General features: G+C 50.6%; 1 protein-coding gene across 4 annotated transcripts in view; it reads right to left on the reverse strand.

Moving 5' to 3' along the window:
* WNK3 (WNK lysine deficient protein kinase 3) overlaps nt 1-20,421 on the reverse strand; it is a 168,277-nt gene that overhangs the window by 27,405 nt on the left and 120,451 nt on the right. For all 4 annotated transcript variants that reach the window (XM_077283920.1, XM_077283921.1, XM_077283918.1 and 1 more), the window contains exon 23: nt 19,308-19,510. In XM_077283920.1, the coding sequence (XP_077140035.1) occupies nt 19,308-19,510 (203 nt within the window). The remainder of the gene's footprint in view (nt 1-19,307; nt 19,511-20,421) is intronic.

The raw sequence follows: 20,421 nt of genomic DNA on the forward strand, positions 1-20,421 counted from the left end.
ATGTTTGTTGGTTAGAAAATCCAAAGCAAGCCCCTCTTCCACAGCAGCAGAACTGCAACAGGTCTGGTCACCTCAAGTCCCTGTGTCAACTAGTAAAAGTTAAATTCACCGCACGTGACACGCCGATCGTTAGCAAGGTGCGGGAGCGCCGCTTGTCATAACAGACACTGCAGGTCCACACTACTGGACAGGATCTTCCATAGGCGGACATTTAGATTACAATAGAGCTCATATTGCACCGCTGGGACTTTCCGCCTTCTCTGTATATCACTATCTTAGCTGGAACAAGCAATTACGTGACAAAGGCTCTGGTTGAGCTGAAACGTTGTATATAAAAAATCAGATGCTGTAATATTCTGTTACGCTCCCAGTTTATGTATAATAAATTTATACCAGACTTTGCATAAGAAACCTAGAGAGAGTGCAGTGAATTTAACCTTTACTGTTATTCTGGGCCATTGGTCCGTTACACCAGCACCTCGCCATATTAAGGCTCAGTGCACACCTAAACCTTTACCTGTGTCAACTAGAACAGTTTGTAGGATTCTGTCTCAAAATGGCCTCCATGGTCGAATCAGTGCCCAGAAGCCAGCACTAAACAAAAGGCAAATAAAAAACTGTGTGGTATTTGCAAACTCCCACAGCCTGCTAAATAGATGGACACTGGAAAGTGGCAGAAGGTGGATTTCTCTTCAGTAGAATTACACCACAGCTGCCACAAACACTGCAGGAGACTTACTGGGCCAGTATGGATCCAAAATACACCCAGAAGACAGTTACATTTGGTGGTTGAAAGATCATGGTCTGGGGTTACATTCAGTATGGGGGTGTGCGAAACATTTGCAAGGTGGAAGGCAATATCAATAGCCTAAAATATCAAGAACTATTAGCTACCGCTTATATTCCAAATCATAAGAGAGGTCAAATTCTGCAGCAGGATTGTGCTCCATCTCATACATCCATCTCTACAACAAAGTTCCTCCAGGCAAAAAAGATGAAGGATGAAAGAGGAAGCTTGGAAGACAAAACCAAAGAATCTAGATGAGCACCACAACTTCATTCACCAATGTTATGCAACACATATTTGTATTTTAAGTTAATTATTTGTCTGTGGGCAACAAAAATTTTGTCTTGCCAAAATCTGACCATTCTGTGTCCATTAACTGATCAATATTTCTGCTTTGATAACAATTTATTTTCTTAACCTAAATCACATTTTGGAGGGTTCCAGCTTTCAAAAGAATAACTTATACAACCAATGGATGAATTTAACATCAGGTTATAAGCTTTTGTTTACATAACATGGATAAGCGACATAACTTCTGTCAGGGAGTGTATGGTGGCATCATTGGTCTTTGTATAGAATGTAGTTTCATGTAGAGGTAATGGTGATATTATAATATTATGTATTCTCTGTGTAGTGGTGATAGTACTAGGCACTGTGTAGCTGTATTGTTGTGTGTATGTTTGTAAGTAAGCTCCGTTATGGCACCATATCTAAGCAGTAAGCTTGGTTCTGGTATTCTATCAATGTAGTAATCTAGATTATGGTACTGTATGTATGTCGTAATCTCAGTTCTGCTCCAGTTTCTATGTAGCAGACTTGGTTCCATGTAGTAGACTTATTAAGCTCGGTTCTGCTCCCTTATCTCTGTAGTAAGCTCGGTTCTGCTCCCATATCTCTGCAGTAAGCTCGGTTCTGCTCCCATATCTCTGTAGTAAGCTCGGTTCTGCTCCCATATCTCTGTAGTAAGCTCGGTTCTGCTCCCTTATCTCTGTAGTAAGCTCGGTTCTGCTCTCATATCTCTGTAGTAAGGTCGATTCTGTTCCCATATCTCTGCAGTAAGCTCGGTTTTGCTCCCATTTCTCTGCACTAAGCTCGGTTCTGCTCCTATATCTCTGTAGTAAGCTTGGTTCTGCTCCCATATCTTTGCAGTAAGCTCGGTTCTGCGTCCATATCTCTGTAGTAAGCTCGGTTCTGTTCCCATATCTCTGTAGTAAGCTCGTTTCTGCTTCCTTATCTCTGTAGTAAGCTCGGTTCTGTTCCCCTATCTCTGCAGTAAGCTTGGTTCTGCTCCCTTATCTCTGTAGTAAACTCGTTTCTGCTGCCATATCTCTGTAGTAAGCCCATTCTGCTCCCATATCTCTGCAGTAAGCTTGGTTCTGCTCCCATATCCTTGCTGTTAGCTCGGTTCTGCTCCCATATGTCTGTAGTAAGCTCGGTTCTGCTCCCATATCTTTGCAGTAAGTTCGGTTCTGCTCCCATATCTCTATAATAAGCTCTGTTCTGCTCTCATATCTCTGTAGTAAGCTCTGTTCTGCTCCCATATCTCTGTAGTAAGCTCCGTTCTGTTCCCATATCTCTGGAGTAAGCTCGATTCTGCTCCCATATCTATGCAGCAAGCTCCGTTCAGTTCCCATATCTGTGTACCAGCCTGTTTTTAAAGCCTGTTATCTCTGCTACTTTAATGCAGTGGCCAGATATAAGCAAGGAAAAGGAGGGCCACCGCAACTCGAGGGCCACTGCCTTGTGATTGCCCCCCAGGCTGAAAATTGCCAGCCAGCCCCTGCCTCTCCCCCTATTCAGGGGTCGACGCCGTCTTCTGCGCCGGAGAGTCGTGGCGCGGGAAGGAGGACTACTTCCAGGACCCTCTATCTACCAGGGATCCTGATGATTCCTCATCTGCAGGTAGTGAATCTTCAATCAACAAACCCCACCCCCACCCCCACCAATACTCTGCCCAGCAGCGATCTCCTCTTACCATAGGGGAGCATCTGAAAGGGAAGTGGGCTGCATATTCGGCCGTTGAGACCACGTAGGAATGAGAGCAGGAAGGCTAGCATCTTTTCCCTCCTTATTCAAACTTGCAGGCTCGTTCGCCCGCCATTTCTCTCTGCCTCATTTTCCCTTTCTTAGCGCTTGAGCGCCCTCTGGTGGTGGCCGGAATTAGTGCGGCCGGGATGTGCAGCGTCTCCCTGCTTTTCCCTTTCTTGCCGCTTGAGCGCCCTCTTGTGGCGGTCGACGGTATAGCGGCCGGATTGCTTTCAGTTTTACAGGGGGCGTTCCTTTCTTTCCCCCCTTCGGTCCTGTGCATGCCCACAGCGTCGCACTTTCTCCGCGCTCTTTTCTCCTGCTTTCTGCTCCCTGTCAGCGTCTGCTCATCGCGTGGGACACAGGATTTCTCGGGGAAACACAGGCACCTGCGGTTACCGCTGTCTTTCACCAGGCTCAGCGCTACCTCCTACTCCACCTGGCAGTATTCTCTGGGGACAAGGTAATATCCACCTACGTCCGACCCCACCCTGGCCTTTGCCCCTACGGCCATCCATTACGCCTGCGCTCACTGTAAGAAAAAGTGGGTTTCAGGTCAGCCTTCTCCTTTCTGCCCGTCCTGCGTTCCTCCCACCATGTCAGCTCCCCTGGAAGCTTCAGGGTCCCGGGACGAGTGCACCCCCCCTCCCCCGGAGTGGGCTGTTGCTATGTCTCAATCTGTGTCCGACCTGACTAAGGTTTCTCAGTCCCTGGTCCAGGCACTTGAACGCATCCCGCTTCTCTCTAATGCCACCAGTGCCACGAACGCCTCTCACGGCGATTCGCCCGCACCTGTCCTAGACTCTCACAGAGGCAGACCGGACAAAAGAGACAGAAAACGGACTTTACTAGATCCTTCTCCAGTTCACCGGACCACATCGGGATTCCCCTATCTGCCCGTTCCCCTTCCTCACAGGCGGACCTCGGGTCTGATGTCACCTCTCAGTCGGAATCTGACTCGGATGCAGATCAGACTTCCGGAACACAAGACATGGTTGATAGCCTTATCTCAGCTATCATTCAGACGCTTGATCTTAAGGAGGATGAGGCAAGCTCTCAGGACGTCTCCGTTGCTTTTAAACGGATTAAACGTCCCTCTAGGGTTTTCCCTAATCACAAGGAGTTTGACAACACTACCGCCACTCACTGGGAAAACCCTGGCAAGCGTTTCCCAGGCAGGAAACTGCTTGATGTGTTATACCCTTTTCACTCCGACCTGGTCTCCAAGTGGTCCGAGTCTCCTAAGGTCGACCCGCCTGTGTCCAGGCTATCCTCACAGACAGTTCTGTCTATTCCGGACGCGGCTTCCCTTAAGGACCCCTCGGACAGACAAATCGAGGCGCTAGCAAAATCAGCATTTGAGGCCTCCGGAGCCTCCCTTTGCCCTAGTTTCGCCTCGTCATGGGTAGCCAAGGCTGTTTCAGCCTGGGCCAAGACCCTGCGCAGGGGCATTTCGGCCTCTGCTCCTGCTGAAGAACTGTCTGAATTAGCGGATCAGATTTCACTGGCAGGAAAATACCTGATGAATGCCTCCCTTGATGCAGCGGCCTGCTCTACCACGGCTAATGGCAACATTGTCGCCATTCGCCGGATTCTTTGGTTAAAGGCGTGGAACGCTGACCCCGCATCTAAGAAATCGCTCACGGGTCTGCCCTTCCAGGGCTCCAGACTCTTCGGCTCGCAGCTAGATCAAATGATCTCGGACGCTACTGGCGGTAAGAGTACCTCCTTACCCCAGTCCAAGCCGAAACGTCCCTTCAACAGGGGGGTCCCCAGTCCTTTCGTCCCTTTCGGTCTTTTGCCTCTTCAGGAAACCCCGTCCAGGACCGTTCCTCCTCACAAGGGGACCGAAGAAAACCTTCTTTCAGGCCTCCGCCACGCTGGAGAGCCAAGAGCCACCCCGCAAAACCATCGGGATCTCGGGGCCGCAGGTTTTCTAATAAATGACGGGTCGCCCCCACCTGGAACTCCTTCCAGGGTGGGAGGCCGCCTTCTTCTATTCTCAGAGGTTTGGCTTTCAGTAGTCGACGACGCCTGGGTTAGGGAGATCGTCACGTCAGGCTACAAAATAGAGTTTTCTTCGCCCCCAGGAAGACGTTTCATGCTCTCTCGTCCTCCCAAAAAGCCCTCTCATCTCCCAGGGCTTCTCCAAGCCGTCGATTCGCTCCTCGCCTCGGGAGTCGTAGTGCCGGTGCCTTTTCGTCAGCGGTTTTCCGGGTTTTATTCAAACCTGTTCGTGGTTCCAAAAAAGGACGGCTCTCTCCGTCCGATTCTGGATCTCAAACGATTGAACCGCCACCTTCGGATTCAACACTTCAAAATGGAATCTCTGCGCTCGGTGATCGCGTCCATGGAGCCGGGAGAGTTTCTGTGCTCAGTGGACATTCGGGATGCGTACCTTCACATTCCTATTTGCGCGCAGCATCAGAGGTTCCTCCGATTCGCGATCAGGGAGCATCATTACCAGTTCACTGCCCTCCCCTTCGGGCTGGCATCTGCTCCCAGGGTCTTTACGAAGGTCATGGCAGCTGTCATGGCCATCCTGCGTTCAAAAGGGATTCTGGTAATCCCATACCTCGACGACCTATTGATCAAGGGCTCATCCCAGGGGGATTGCAGCCAGAGCCTCCTTCTTACTCTGGACACCTTAGTTCGCCTAGGCTGGTTGATCAACTACCAGAAATCTTCCTTGATTCCAACCCAACGGCTGGAGTTCCTAGGCATGGAATTCGATACCTTTCGGGCTCAGGTCTTCCTTCCCAAGGAGAAGTTTCTTTCTCTTCGTCGGGGTGTCAGATCGCTAAAGGGTCCGAGTCCTCTGTCCCTTCGTCTAGCCATGAGAGTTCTGGGGAGAATGGTCGCTTCTATGGAAGCGGTCCCCTATGCTCAGTTTCACTCTCGTCCCCTCCAGCTGGCTCTTCTGTCTGCCTGGGACAGGAACCCGCTTTCCCTGGACCGTCCGTTTCGCCTCTCCCCCAGGGCGAGACAGTCTCTCTCTTGGTGGACGCTGTCCACCTCCATTCTGCGCGGGAGGTCATTTTTACCCCCCCACTAGCAGGTGATTACCACCGACGCCAGTCTCCAAGGTTGGGGAGCGGTCTTTCTCCACCTCACAGCCCAGGGCCGCTGGACTGCTTAAGAGGCGTGCCTCTCGATCAACCTCTTGGAAATCAGAGCCATCTTCCTAGCCCTCATCCGCTGGGAGTCTCTCCTTTCGGGAAAGCCGGTCCGCATTCAGTCGGACAACGCCACGGCAGTGGCATACATAAATCACCAAGGGGGGACTCGCAGCAGTCAAGTCATGGCGGAAGTAGCAAAAATTTTCCGCTGGGCGGAGGGTCATGCTCTCTGTCAGCCGTCCACATCCCAGGAGTGGACAATTGGGAGGCCGACTTTCTAAGTCGCCAGGGCATTGTGGCGGGCGAGTGGTCTCTTCTTCCAGCAATCTTCAGCCAGATTTGCCAGCGGTGGGGCGTTCCGGACGTCGACCTGATGGCCTCCCGGGCAAACCACAAAGTTCCCCAGTACGTCGCCAGGTCTCGGGACCCGATGGCCGTCGGATGCGACGCTCTCGTGATCTCTTGGGCCCAGTTCCGGATGCCCTATCTGTTCCCGCCTCTCCCTCTGATCCCAAGGGTCGTAAAGAAGATCAAGTCGGAAGGGGTCCCCGTACTCTTGGTAGCTCCAGATTGGCCTCGCAGAGCCTGGTACGCAGAGCTGATAAACATGTTATCGGATGTTCCGTGGAGACTTCCGGATCTTCCGGACCTTCTTTCACAGGGGCCTCTCTCCCACCCGAATTCTCGGTCGCTGAATTTAACGGTATGGCCGTTGAGGCCGCGGTCCTGAAGAACGCGGGTTTTTCTCATAGCGTCATCCAGACTATGATAAGAGCGAGGAAACCGGCCTCATCGCGTGTCTACCACAGATGTTGGAAGGCCTTTTTCCGGTGGTGTCAGGATAACAATCTGTTTCCTATGACCTTTTCCCTTCCTTCCCTTTTCAGCTTTCTTCAAACGGGCCTAGATTCGGGTCTTTCCCTTAGCACCTTGAAGGGTCAGATCTCCGCTCTATCAATTCTTTTTCAAAGAGACCTGGCTTCCCTGCCTCAGGTGAGGACCTTCATCCAGGGGGTCGCTCATATAGCTCCCCCTTACCGGTCTCCTGTTGAGCCTTGGGATCTCAACCTCGTCTTAGCTGCCCTGCAGCGGCCGCCCTTTGAACCGCTTCAGGATGTTTCCTTCTCGCTTCTATCCTGGAAGGTAGCCTTTTTGATCGCCATCACCTCCATTAGAAGGGTTTCAGAGCTGGCGGCTTTATCCTGTCGTTCTCCCTTTCTGGTCCTGCATCAAGACAAGGTGGTTCTTCGTCCGGTTCCTTCCTTCTTACCGAAAGTTGTCTCATCTTTTCATATCAACGAGGACATTGTCCTCCCGTCCTTTTGCCCTTCCCCGGTTCATCCATTGGAGAAATCCCTTCACAAGCTGGATGTGGTCAGGGCTATCCGGATTTACATCGCCAGAACTGCCTCTTTTCGTCAGGCCGATCCTCTGTTCGTCGTCTCGGATGGGCGTCGAAAGGGTCTTCCTGCCTCCAAATCCACGATTGCTCGTTGGATCCGTTCAGCAGTTTTGGAGGCATACCGCGTCCAAGACAAACAGCCTCCTTCGGGGGTGAAGGCTCACTCTACCCGGGCAGTGGGAGCTTCCTGGGCAGTTCGTCACCAAGCTTCGGCCTCGCAGGTTTGCAAGGCCGCTACGTGGTCTTCCATGCACACCTTTGTCAAATTCTACGGGGTGCATACTCAGGCTTCCGCGGACGCGAGCCTGGGTAGGAGGATACTGCAGGCGGCGGTTTCTCACCGGCCAACCTGACTCCTCTTTTTCTGCAGAATACCCGCCCTAGGGACTGCTTTTGGACGTCCCATGGTTACCTGTGTCCCCCAATGAAGCGAGAAAGAAAGAGGGATTTTTGGTTCTTACCGTAAAATCTCTTTCTTGGAGCCTTCATTGGGGGACACAGCACCCTCCCTTGAAGTTGTACCGTGTTGGCTAACGTGCCGTTGTTGTGGGTTGGTACATAGGTTGAGTTTTATATTACCTGTTCCTACTACTGCTTTTGCACCAACTGAGTTGCCTGGTGCCTGTCGGAGGGTGTATACTGCCGGGGGGAGGAGTTACTTCTTTATTTGCATAGTGTCAGCCTCCTAGTGACAGCAGCATACACCCATGGTTACCTGTGTCCCCCAATGAAGGCTCCAAGAAAGAGATTTTACGGTAAGAACCAAAAATCCCTCTTTTTGCCCACAAATTTTTATTTTCACAAGGGTAACAGGAGAAATTAGACCACAAAAGTTGTTGTGCAATTTCTCCTGAGTACGCCGACACCCCATATGTGGGGGTAAACCACTGTTTAGGCGCATGGCTGAGCTCGGAAGCAAAGGAGCGCCATTTGACTTTTCAATGCAAAATTGACTGGAATTGAGATCGGACGCCATGTCACGTTTGGAGAGCCCCTGATGTGCCTAAACAGTAGAAACCCCCCACAAGTGACCCCATTTTGGAAAATAGACCCCTCAAGGAACTTATCTAGATATGTGGTGAGAACTTTGAATGCCCATGTGCTTCACAGAAGTTTATAATGCAGAGTAGTGAAAATAAAAAATATATTTTTTTCCCACAAAAAAGATTTATTAGCCCCCAAATTTTTATTTTCACAAGGGTAACAAGAGAAATTGGAAGCCAATATTTGTTCTCCAATTTGTTCTGAGTATGCTGGTACCCCATATGTGGGGGTAAACCACTGTTTGGGCACACGGCAGAGCTCGGAAGAGAAGGAGCGCCATTTTGGAATGCAGACTTTGATAGAATTGTCTGTGGGTGTTATGTTGCGTTTGCAGAGCCCCTGATGTACCTAAACAGTAGAAACCCCTGACAAGTGACCAAATTTTGGAAACTAGACCCCCTAAGGAACGTATCTAGATATGTGGTGAGAACTTTGAATGCTCAAGTGCTTCACAGAAGTTTATAATGCAGAGTAGTGAAAATAAAAAATATTTTTTTTTTCCTCAAAAAAGATTTTTAGCCCCCAAGTTTTTATTTTCACAAGGGTAACAGGAAAATTGGACCCCATAAGTTGTTGTCCAATTTATCCCGAGTAAACTGATGCCCCATATGTGGGGGTAAACCACTGTTTGGGCGCACGGCAGAGCTCAGAAGGGAGGGAGCACCATTTGACTTTTTTAGCGCAAAATTGGCTGTCGTGTTTGGAGACCCCCTGATGTACCTAAACAGTGGAAAACCCCAAATTCTACCTCCAACCCTAAGCCCAACACACACCCCTAACCCTAATCTCAACCCGATCCATAATCCTAATCACAACCCTAACGATAATCACAACCCTAACCCCAAAACAGCCCTAATCTCAACCCTAACCATAACCCTAATCAAAACCCTAAATCCAACACACCCCTAATCCTAATCTCAACCCTAACCTCAAACCTAACCCTAATCCCAATACACCCCTAACCCTAATCCCAACCCTAACCTTAACCCTAAATCCAACCCTAATCCTAATCCCAACCCTAACCCCAACCCTAATCTCAAATGTAACCCTAATCCCAACCCTAATCCCAAACGTAACCCTAATACCAACCCTAATCCAAACCCTAACCCTAATCCCAACTAACCCTAACTTTAGCCCCAACCCTAACCCTAACTTTAGCCCCAACCCTAGCCCTAATTTTAGCCCTAACCCTAACCCTAAATTTAGCCCCAACCCTAACCCTAAATTTAACCCTAACCCTAGCCCTAACTTTAGCCCCAACCCTAACCCTAGCCCTAAGGCTACTTTCACACTTGCGTCGTGTGGCATCCGTCGCAATCCGTTGTTTTGGACAAAAAACGGATCCAGCAAATGTGCCCACAGGATGCCTTTTTTGCCCATAGACTCGTATTGCCGACGGATGGCCACACGTCGCGTCCATCATGCACTGGATCCGTTGTGTTTTGGCGGACCGTCGTCACAAAAAAAGTTCAATGTAACCTTTTTTGTGTACGTCGCGTCCCGTAACTCTGCCCCCTCCTCCCCAGGACATAGACTGGGCAGCGGATGCGTTGAAAAACTGCATCCGCTGCCCACGTTGTGCACAATTTTCACAACGTGCGTCGGTACGTCGGGCCGACGCATTGTGACCGCTCCGTACCGACGCAAGTGTGAAAGAAGCCTAAGGCTACTTTCACACTAGCGTCGTACTCGGCCCGTCGCAGTGTGTCTGGCCGACGTACCGACGCTAGCGTTGTAAGCGCTGCACAACGGGGTGCAGCGGATGCTGTTTTTCAACGCATCCGCTGCCCCATTGTGAGGTGCGGGGAGGCGGCGTTCCGGCCGCGCATGCGTGGTCGGAAATGGCGGACACGTCGCACAAAAAAAGTTACATGTAGCGTTTTTTTGTGCCGACGGTCCGCCAAAGCACGACGCATTTGTCGCACGACGGATGCGACGTGTGGCAATCCATCGCAATGTGTCGCTAATGCAAGTCAATGGAGAAAAAACGCATCCTGCAAGCACTTTTGCAGGATGCGTTTTTTCTCCAAAATGGCGCATTGCGACGGAAGCCAAAAAACACTAGTGTGAAAGTAGCCTAACCCTAGCCCTAACCCTAAATTTAGCCCCAACCCTAACCCTAATTTTAGCCCCAACTCGTCTCTCCTGCCGGCCGGCAGATGGCAGGCGCACTGCGCATGCGCCCGCCATTTTCTTTCCCGAGCAAGAAGCCGGCCGGCAGGAGGAGACGCAGGAGGACCCAGGGACACCGGTAAGTATGATAGGGTCACCGAATTCCCCTATTTCTCTACCCTCTGATGTGCGATCACATCAGAGGACAGAGAATTACAGATCGCTTTTTTTTTTTTTTCGGTCGCCGGTTAACAGTTAAGTACCAGCGATCGCAAAACAGGGGTCGGTAAAAATCGACCCCGATCATGTTCTTTGGGGTCTTGGCTACCCCCGGCAGCCGAGACCCCAAAGATCTTCCAGGGGCCGGGTGGCGGGCGCACTGCGCCCGCCATTTTTTCCCCGGAAAAAGATGGCGGCGCCCATCGGGAGCCACGAGGAGCACCGGGGGAGATAGGTGAGTATTGGGGGGCTATCGGGGGGCCATTGGGGACCCTATTTCTCTGTCCTCCGATGTGCAATCACATCGGACAGAGAAATTAAATGGCAAATCGCGTTTTTTTTGTTGCGACCGCCGGTAAACGGTTAATTACCGGCGATCGCAACTCAGGGGTCGGTAAAAACCCCCCGAATCATGTTCTCTGGGGTCTCGGCTACCCTCGGCAACCGAGACCCCAGAGAAAATCCAACTCTGGGGGGCGCTATTCACTTTTTCCACAGCGCCGTTAATTAACGGCGCTGTGGTTAAAGTACCCTTAGCGGCCGCCGTTAAAAGGCGTATCGGCGGTCGTTAAGGGGTTAAGGGAGGAGGGAGGGAGGGGAACTGGAGGATTCTTTCAAAATGTTTGTAAACATGTCTATTCTCCTTTGCTGACAACTGTGTGTAGTTGTCAATTTGAATATTGTTAATGAAAAGGAGATTTTTGTGTACTCACCGTAAAATCTCTCTTAGCCTCTAATTGGGGGACACAGGACCATGGGTGTTATGCTGCTGTCCACTAGGAGGCGACACTATGCATAATTTGAAAAAGATTAACTGTGGCTCCTCCTCTGCAGTATACACCCCTGGACGGCGTCAGCCTTCTCCAGTTTTGTGCAAAAGCAGTAGGAGGAACGTAACATGAATAATATAGACATGCCTATAAGAAGGCCACTATGTACGAGCTCAAAGAACAATATGAGAACTCAACAGTAACAACAGCCCGAAAAGGGCGGGAGCTGTGTCCCCCAATTAGAGGCTAAGAGAAAGATTTTACGGTGAGTACACAAAAATCTCCTTTACTCTGTCGCCTCATTGGGGGCCACAGGACCATGGGACGTCCTAAAGCAGTCCCTGGGTGGGAAGCAATGGACGAATATTGTGCAGACAGGCCCCTATACTTAGGGCACTGCCGCCTGCAGGACACATCTACCCAGGCTCGCGTCCGCTGAGGACTGGGTATGAACCCTGTAGTGTTTAGTAAACGTGCGTAGGCTAGTCCAAGTGGCCGCCTTACACACTTGTTGTGCCGAATGGCCCAGGAGGCCCCTACCGCCTGTGTAGAGTGTGCCGTAATACCGGCTGGAAGAGGAGAATTCTTAAGGCGGTAGGCCTCTTGTATGGTGGATTTGATCCACCTGGCAAGGGTAGCTTTGGAAGCTGGCAGACGCTTGTGGCCGCCTTCCGGAAGGAGGAAAAGAAAATCAGACCTCCGGAAGGACGCAGTCCTAGACAGGTATATACGCAATGCCCTGACGAGGTCAAGCGTATGCAGAGCCTTCTCCACTCTATGAACCGGAACCGGACAAAGGGATGGTAGTGAAATTTCCTCATTGAGGTGGAAGTTGGACACAACCTTAGGAAGGAAGGATGGCACCGTACGAAGAGCTACCTTGTCCTGGTGAAAAGCCAGGAAGGGCCGACTGCAGGAGAGTGCTGTCAGTTCAGACACCCTGCGTAGCGAGGGGATTGCCACCAGGAAAACCACCTTCTGGGAGAGAAGGCGGAGCGGGACCTCAAGGGGTTCGAAGGGTGGTTCCTGCAATGCTGTCAGGACCAGGTTGAGGTCCCACGTTTCTAGTGGTCGTCTGTAGGTGGGAACCAATCGGGAACCCCCTGAAGCAATGTCCTTACTTGCGGCTTGGTAGCAATGCGCCTCTGAAAAAGCACTGAGAGGGCTGATACCTGGCTCTTAAAGCGAGCCCAGGGACAGCCTGGCCTCCAGACCGGATTGGAGAAAACCAAGTACTTTGGGTAGGGAATAAGGGAGTGGGATCTGGCCACGAGATTCGCACCAGGTAAAGAAAGCTTTCCAGGTACGGTAATAAATCTTGGCAGAGGCTGGCTTCCGTGCCCTGATCATGGTTCCAATGACGTCCGGCGAGAGCCCTGCCTGGGTTAGAACCCAGGTCTCAAGGGTCACGCCGTCAAATTGAGAGCCCCTGAGTTCTGGTGGTAGAATGGGCCTTGTGATAGAAGATCGTGGCGGTCGGGGCGACGCCAGGGGGCGTCTGCTGTAAGTTGTACGATGTCGGCGTACCATGTACGTCTGGGCCAGCCGGAGCAATTAGGAAGGTTGGAACTCCCTCTTGTTTGATCTTCCTCACCACTCTGGATATCAGGGGGAGAGGTGTTAAAATATACAGAAGCTGGAACTGGGTCCAGTCCTGAACCAGAGCGTCTGCTCCAAGCGACCGCGGATCGTGTGTTCGGACCATGAAGTTGGAGACCTTGGCATTGAAGTGGGATGCCATTAGGTCCACATCCGGGGTCCCCCAGCGATGGCAGATCTGGCAAAAAATTTTGGGATGGAGAGACCACTCTCCCGAGTCTATTCCTTGTCGGCTGAGGAAGTCTGCTTCCCAGTTGTCCACACCTTGAATGTGGACCGCCGAAAGAACCGACCCTGTGTCCTCCGCCCAGCGGAGGATGTGTGACACTTCTCGCATAGCCTGGGTACTGCGGGTCCCCCCTTGGTGATTCACATATGCCATGGCCTTGGCATTGTCCGACTGTATTCTGATGTGAGAGGCTGCCAGTAAGTGACGGAAGGCCCTCAATGCCAGGAGGATGGCACGAATTTCCAGGATGTTGATGGGCGTGGTCGCTTCCACTGGGGACCACCTGCCCTGTGCCCTGTGGTGTAGGTGCACCGCACCCCAACCCGTCATGCTCGCGTCGGTGGTGAGAACCTTCCATTGACCTGCGAGAAGGGATTTCCCCTTTGCTAGCGAGGTTGGCTTGAGCCACCAGTGCAGGGACCTCCTAGTTGACGACGTTAGCCGGAACTCCCTGTCGAGAGAAAAGGGATTCCTGTCCCAGGACTTGAGAATGGCTAGTTGGAGAGGCCTGAGGTGAAATTGGGCAAATGGGACAGCTTCTATTGCTGCCCCCATCTTGCCGAGGACTCTCATGGCAAACCGGAGATAGAGGGAGTTTACGGAGGAGGGTGCGAACTCCTAGGCGGAGAGATAGTGCCTTGTCCTTGGGAAGGAGCACTAGACCCCTGGAGGTGTTGAATAGCATTCCCAGGAAGGTCAGGGACATGACTCGGGGTTGGTGATGACTTTTGTAGGTTGATTAACCAGCCCATGCGACAGAGTATCGGTTGTGATTGAGACGCTGAGCTCGCAGTCCTTGAAGGTGGGAGCCTTGATGAGTAGATCGTCCAGGTATGGAACGACTACTATGCCTCTGGAGTGCAGGACGTCCATGGTGGCTGCCATGACTTTGGTGAACACTCTGGGAGCCGTGGCGAGTCCAAAAAGGGAGAGCCACGAATTGGTAGTGGTCCTGGCCTATTGCGAACCTGAGAAACCTCTGATGGGCAGGTGCAATGGGTATATGCAGGTATGCGTCTTGTATGTCTATGGAGGCGAGATATTCTCCCTTCTCCATGGACGCAATGATGGACCGAAGGGACTCCATGCGGAAGTGACGGACCCGTACATATTTGTTGAGCTGTTTTAGGTCTAGTATGGGCCGTACGCTGCCTCCTTACTTGGGAACTACGAACAGATTGGAGTAGAACCCTCGGAAGCGGTCGGTCGTGGGGACCGGTACTATGACTCCTGCTAGAAAAAGCGAGGAGACCGCTTGGTGGTAGGCACGAGCCTTGGCTGGCGGTTTTGGGGGGACAGAGAGGAAGAATCGGTCCGGTGGGTTGGAGGTGAAGTCTATTTTGTATCCGGAAGACACTAGTTCCCTGACCCACCTGTCTTCTGTAATAGGAAGCCAGACTTGATGAACGAGCAAAAAAGTCGGCCGCCTACTGGTGTGGTGTCTTCCGGAGTCCGTGAGTCATGATGAAGAAGAAGTCTGAGATTTTCCTCCTCTGGGCTTAGGCTGGCATGCTTTTGACTGCCAGGTCTTGTCCGACCTTTGCGTCGATCGTGAGCTGTCCCTGCGTGGGGAACGGTTACGATTTTGTGCTGGAGGCGAGACGGACCAGCCCGAGGAATTCCGAAAGGATCGGAATCGAGTTTGGTTACGCTTCTTGTAAGTGCGTTTAGGTCTGAGTTGGGGAAGAGAAGTACTCTTACCCCCGGTAGCGTTGGATATCATTGTGTCCAACTGTTCACCAAAAAGATGCCCACTGAGGTAGGGGAGGTGCGTGAGGGACTTCTTTGAGGCTGCGTCCGCTTTCCATTCCCGCAGCCAGAGGATACGCCGAATTGTGATGGCGTTTGATGCTATCCCCGCTACTCCCCTTGCTGAATCCAGAGCTGCTTGAAGCATGTAGTCTGCTACAACTGCTATTTGAACCGCTTGGTCCGACAGCTCAGGAGCAGATGCTTGGAGAGCTTGTAAATTTTTTTTTTCTTTTGCCCAGGCCAGAATGGCCTTGGCAGCCCAAACTGAGGCGAACGCAGGAGCCAGGGATGCCCCTGCTGCCTCGAAAATTGAACGAGCCATGCGTTCTACCTGCCGGTCTGCTGCGTCCCTGAGGATTGAGCTATCTGGCAGTGAAAGGAGGATCTGTGCTGCTAGCCTAGAGACTGGGGGGTCCACTTCAGGTGGATCTGTCCATTCCTTGGTGTCCTTCTGTGGGAAGGGGTACCTCGCCTCCAGATATTTGCGATTAGCGAATTTTTTCTCAGGCTGTGAAAGCTGCTTTTCAAGGATCGCCTTAAACTCTGGGTGGTTAGAGAAAACCTTAGGCGGCTTCAGAGGTCCTTCAAAGGAAATCTTATGTTCTGGGGCCTCTGGTGGCGGATCAGAAATGTCCAGCACCCGATGGATGGAAGAGATTATGTCCTCAACTAGCGCTGTATTGCTAGGAGGGATTGGGATCAGGTCCCCTCCGTTTCCCTGCCTGAGTCAGAGTCGCAGATGCCTTCTGAATCCTGTGTATCACTGAGGCGTCCCCTGCTGAGTGAGCTGGGGAGGAGGCCTAATCTGGTCGGGGATTGCGGAGATCTGCATTGTCGGTCCCTGGAATGGGACGGTCTAGATGACCTGGAGCTACGGTGACTCTCCCTAGAGGGGGATGACCGACTGCTATGGGATGACGTAGATGGACTGTGGGTCCGCTTGCGTCCTGACCTAGACGTGGATGTGCCAGGGTTATCTTGTTCCTGAGTCAAGCTCTCCCTTTGCTGGGTAACGGTCATAGCCGAGGCATGACCCTGCAGAGCCTGAAGCAATGTGGAGGTTAGGTTATTTATAGACTGCGTCATAGATTGCGACCTCTGAGTGACCCCTTCCGGCGTGGCATTAGACACAGGCATTGGCAGGGGCTTCTTGGGGCTCTGACATTAGTTTGTATACAGTTCTGGCAATGCGGGTACGTGCTGCCACTGGGGAGAGCGGTCCCGCAGGCTGTGCAGAATGCTTAATAGCAGTTCTGCATGATTCTCTTGGACCTTGAGCCCAGCATAGTGCACAGAGTGCAGAAGGGCTGCCAGCAGAGGACCTTACAGGGGTAGAGAAACCTATAGGGGAGCCTTATAGGTAATATGGATTCACAGCTAAGTAAAAAACCCAGCTGTGATCTTACCCCACCAGTGTGCCCCTAGGTCCAGCGCCGAAGATCCACAGTCCTGTGCCCCCCCCCCCCCCCGGAGACTGGCTGCCTGGTCCTGGTCCTGCAGACCGGGAGATGCAGGGTTAATCTGCAGCAGAAAATGGCTGCTGAGAAGGAGAGGAAGGGGGAGAAGGGGGCGGAGAGCTGGAAAAAGGCAACAAGGGTGTGTAAAAACGCGCCCTGTCTCGATCCACCCCCTTTATGACACTATAGAGTGTCATATTTGTCATCCGGGGGCGGACAGGAGGCGGCGGCTTCAGCTAGGCTGAAGCCGGGGCCTAAATTAGATGCCTGAGTCCCAGAAGGGCTCCAGGCCGTCGCGAAAGTCCGGGAGGGGGTCGGATCTGAACCGGACCCCCTCGGATTTAAAGGCAGGATGGCGGTGGGGCTATGAGTGGAAGGGGGAGCCCGGTTGGGGTCTCCCTGAGGCAGTATAGAGCTGGTGCTGCCGCAGAGACAGGGTGCAGGGAGCCCTGTGTCTGTCTGTGCCATGCCTGCCTACACTCCCTCTGGCCCCAACAGGAGCCCACAGCTGGGCTGGGGTCCCTGGATGCAGGCGCAGTGTGCTGGCTGATTGATGGGAGCTGTAGAATGCTGCCTGTCCAGGCCCTACCTGAGGTGTCTCAACCTAATACCCCCAGAGGGGGATTAGGGAGGGTGCTGTTGTCACACCTTCAGGGGCCTTTATCCTCGCCTCGACCTCAACCCAGAAACCAAAAGGAATTGGGGGAGGAGGAGGGGGGTCTCGACTTCGAACCAGCACCCGAGGGACTGGGGAAGGAGCAACATGGGGAATAGCCATCTCTACTTCAACTGGGCACCCCATAATAGGGGGCCGAGGAAGGAGCCATGCCGGGAGTCTCACAGGAGACCCTCTTTTCTTCATCTGTAATCCCGTCGGAAAAAACGGAGTAAAAATCTTTTAGGTGTGCCTCCTATGCGACACTAAGCAAAAACTGGAGAAGGCTGACGCCGTCCAGGGGTGTATACTGCAGAGGAGGAGCCAGAGTTAATCTTTTTCAGATTATGCATAGTGTCGCCTCCTAGTGGACAGCAGCATAACACCCATGGTCCTGTGTCCCCCAATGAGGCGACAGAGTAAATTATCTGATTTAAAAAAAACATATCTGAAGTGAGCTCATTGTAGCTTTTAAAAAAAAAAAAAATGCCTATACGTGAAATTTGCTGCAGTATGTACATGTAGTCGTAATCTTCCATCGGAGGTATACATCAGGTCCTGATGATCAGGAAATCCTAACTTTCCATGAAAAAATAATAAATGAAGGCACAAAGCCTTAAAATCAAAGCAGAAAGACAAATGTTAACAGGTGCAAGCAAAGAGAGCCACACTATATGTAACTAGCAAATTAAAGCTGCACTCAAACGCTATAGTATGTAAACATTGAATATATGAAATTGGAAGTGAATTACTGCTGTAGAAAATAAGTACAAAAATGAAGGTACCTAGCGCATAAATTGGTCAATTTATGTGAGCCCATCAGCCATCGACAAGGTGTACCTTCTCTGTTGTGACCATGACTAACATCACAAGCTTGATCCTTCCTGCCAGGATAAGGGGTCCCTGCACGTGGTCCACCAGTACTGAACTAGTGGTAATGAATATCTTCGTCTGAATTGTCTGTGTGTCTTGTTGGGAGACTGCCCTGCACTATTGAAGCATTTATACATGCACTGTTTGCACTTTTAAAATGTTTTTCTTATGCACTTTTGATATATTACTTTGCCATTAAGAATTGACTAGTGCCTGGCAGCTTTTTGCAACACACAGAGGGAATTTCTTTAGAGGTCCAGGTGGGAGTTGTTTAGACATAGGTGGCTATGGGATACCATTTCATCGTTTATTGCTAAATAATGGTTTAATAAATATATAACATAACTAATTGTAGTTCTTAGTGTAATTTGTTCACCTATATGAATTGAAAAGAAATATACTAACCTTTCTTTCTCTATTGGACATTTCCCTCTGTTCTGCATAAGCAGATTTATAAATGCATTCCCCTCTCACAGTGTAATTCTTCTATAAAAACATTTTTTTGATGGGAATACCCTCTGAAGTTTTTATATATGCGACATGGCGACATAGTATTATTTATATATTAAAGACTGTACTGTTTAATGAATTGAAACTGCCTCATTACCAGAGTGTACGTGTTATCTCATCATGTGCTACCTTGTAACCCCTGTAATTTTTTAAATTATTGTACTAATAAAGAATCATGTATTATGTTAAATAGAGTTCTCCAGTTTTTTGTGATAGGATTAGTGATGAACGAGTATACTCGTTGCTCGGGTGACCTCAGAGTATTTGTTATTGCTCAGAGATATAGTTTTTATCGCCTCAGTTGCATGATTTACGGCTTCCAGATAAGCTGAATACATGTGAGAATTCCCTAACAAACAGGCATTCCTCAAATGTATTCAGCGTATCTGGAAGCCGTAAATCATACAACTGAGGCGATGAAAACTATATCTCCGAGCAATAACAAATACGCGGAGGTCACCCGAGCAACGAGTACACTCGCTCATCACTAGATAGGATGAGATTATATAATATTATATAATTGTAGGCTTTTAGCCCGGGAGAGGGTCCCAACAGAGGGGGTACGCCTTGTCGATGGCTGATTGGCCAAATCACCCGAGCCCATTCATGCGTGAAGTACCTTGTTTTTTGTTAGGTTATTTTCCAAGGCAGTAATGCAATCAATTTTGTCTCTTCAATGTTTAAATACTAGTACAGCTTTAATTTACTAGCTGCAAAGCCTTAAAATCATAATTTACAGTTTTTGTCCTCTCACCTCATGAACCCGATTCCAGCAGTCTGTCTCTGGGCGGTTCTGGTTCAGTTTGATCTGATTCAGGCTGGGTTTCTGATGTAAGCTGCCTACGTTCTCCTTTGCCCAGTCATCCACCAGTTTATGCAGATCATCAGTGAACAGGCTCTTCTTCTCAGAGACCGAATGCTGGCAGGCGTCCGAGTTACTCTCGCTGCATTGCTGATCTGAATAAAAAAAAATAAAAAAAAAAATGCAAAAATACACTAGGTGAGAAGACTGCTCATGAACTGTGTCCCATTACCCAGCTATACTGAGATCAAATGCCTAAAGGTGCGTGTCTACTGTTCGGATTCACGGCGCTTTGGACGGAGCGGAAAACACGCTCCGCCCAAAGCGCCGCCCCCTTCTGTACGCGTGGCGATTCCGGATGTGTTCATTGCACACATCAGGAATCGCCGCACCCCATACATAGGACCCTGTGGCGCCGGAGTGTTGCCGCAAGGTAAACAGACATGCTGCGTTCTAAAAAGACGCGTCGCATGTCCGGAAACGCAGGGCCGCCGGATGCGTGTTCACACGCATAGTGGAGACGGTATTTCATAAAATCCCCTCCACTATGCTGTAACATCTGGACGCTGCGGGTTGAAAATAGAATTAGTCTTACCGGTAATTCGGTTTCTAGGAACCTTCCACGACAGCAGTATCTGAGGATGTCTCCCCGCACTAATAGACAAAGAAAACCTTGCACTCAACTTAATGCTCTGTGTGAATGTGTCCCTAATAGGGGACAGGAAATAAAGAGGTTAAATACCCCTCCCCTTCCTGCAACCACCAGTGTTTTTTCTGGACACAGTAGCATGTATAGTTACCACTTAAGTGCAGGAATCATCCAATAGGAATATCAGATAGGGAGGGAAATTAGTGCTGTCGTGGAAGGTTCCTAGAAACCGAATTACCGGTAAGACTAATTCTATTTTCTCCAGTCACCTTCCACGACAGCAGTATCGGAGTAATGCCAACAGCTAATTTCTTAGGGAGGGACAACTGCCTGCAGAACGCGACTGCCAAACGATAGGTCCCTATTGAAATTTAGTCTGTAGTGCCTGGTGAATGTATGGACTGACGACCAGGGGGC

This window comes from Ranitomeya variabilis, chromosome 2, assembly GCF_051348905.1.
Source record: "Ranitomeya variabilis isolate aRanVar5 chromosome 2, aRanVar5.hap1, whole genome shotgun sequence".
NCBI lineage: Eukaryota > Metazoa > Chordata > Amphibia > Anura > Dendrobatidae > Ranitomeya > Ranitomeya variabilis.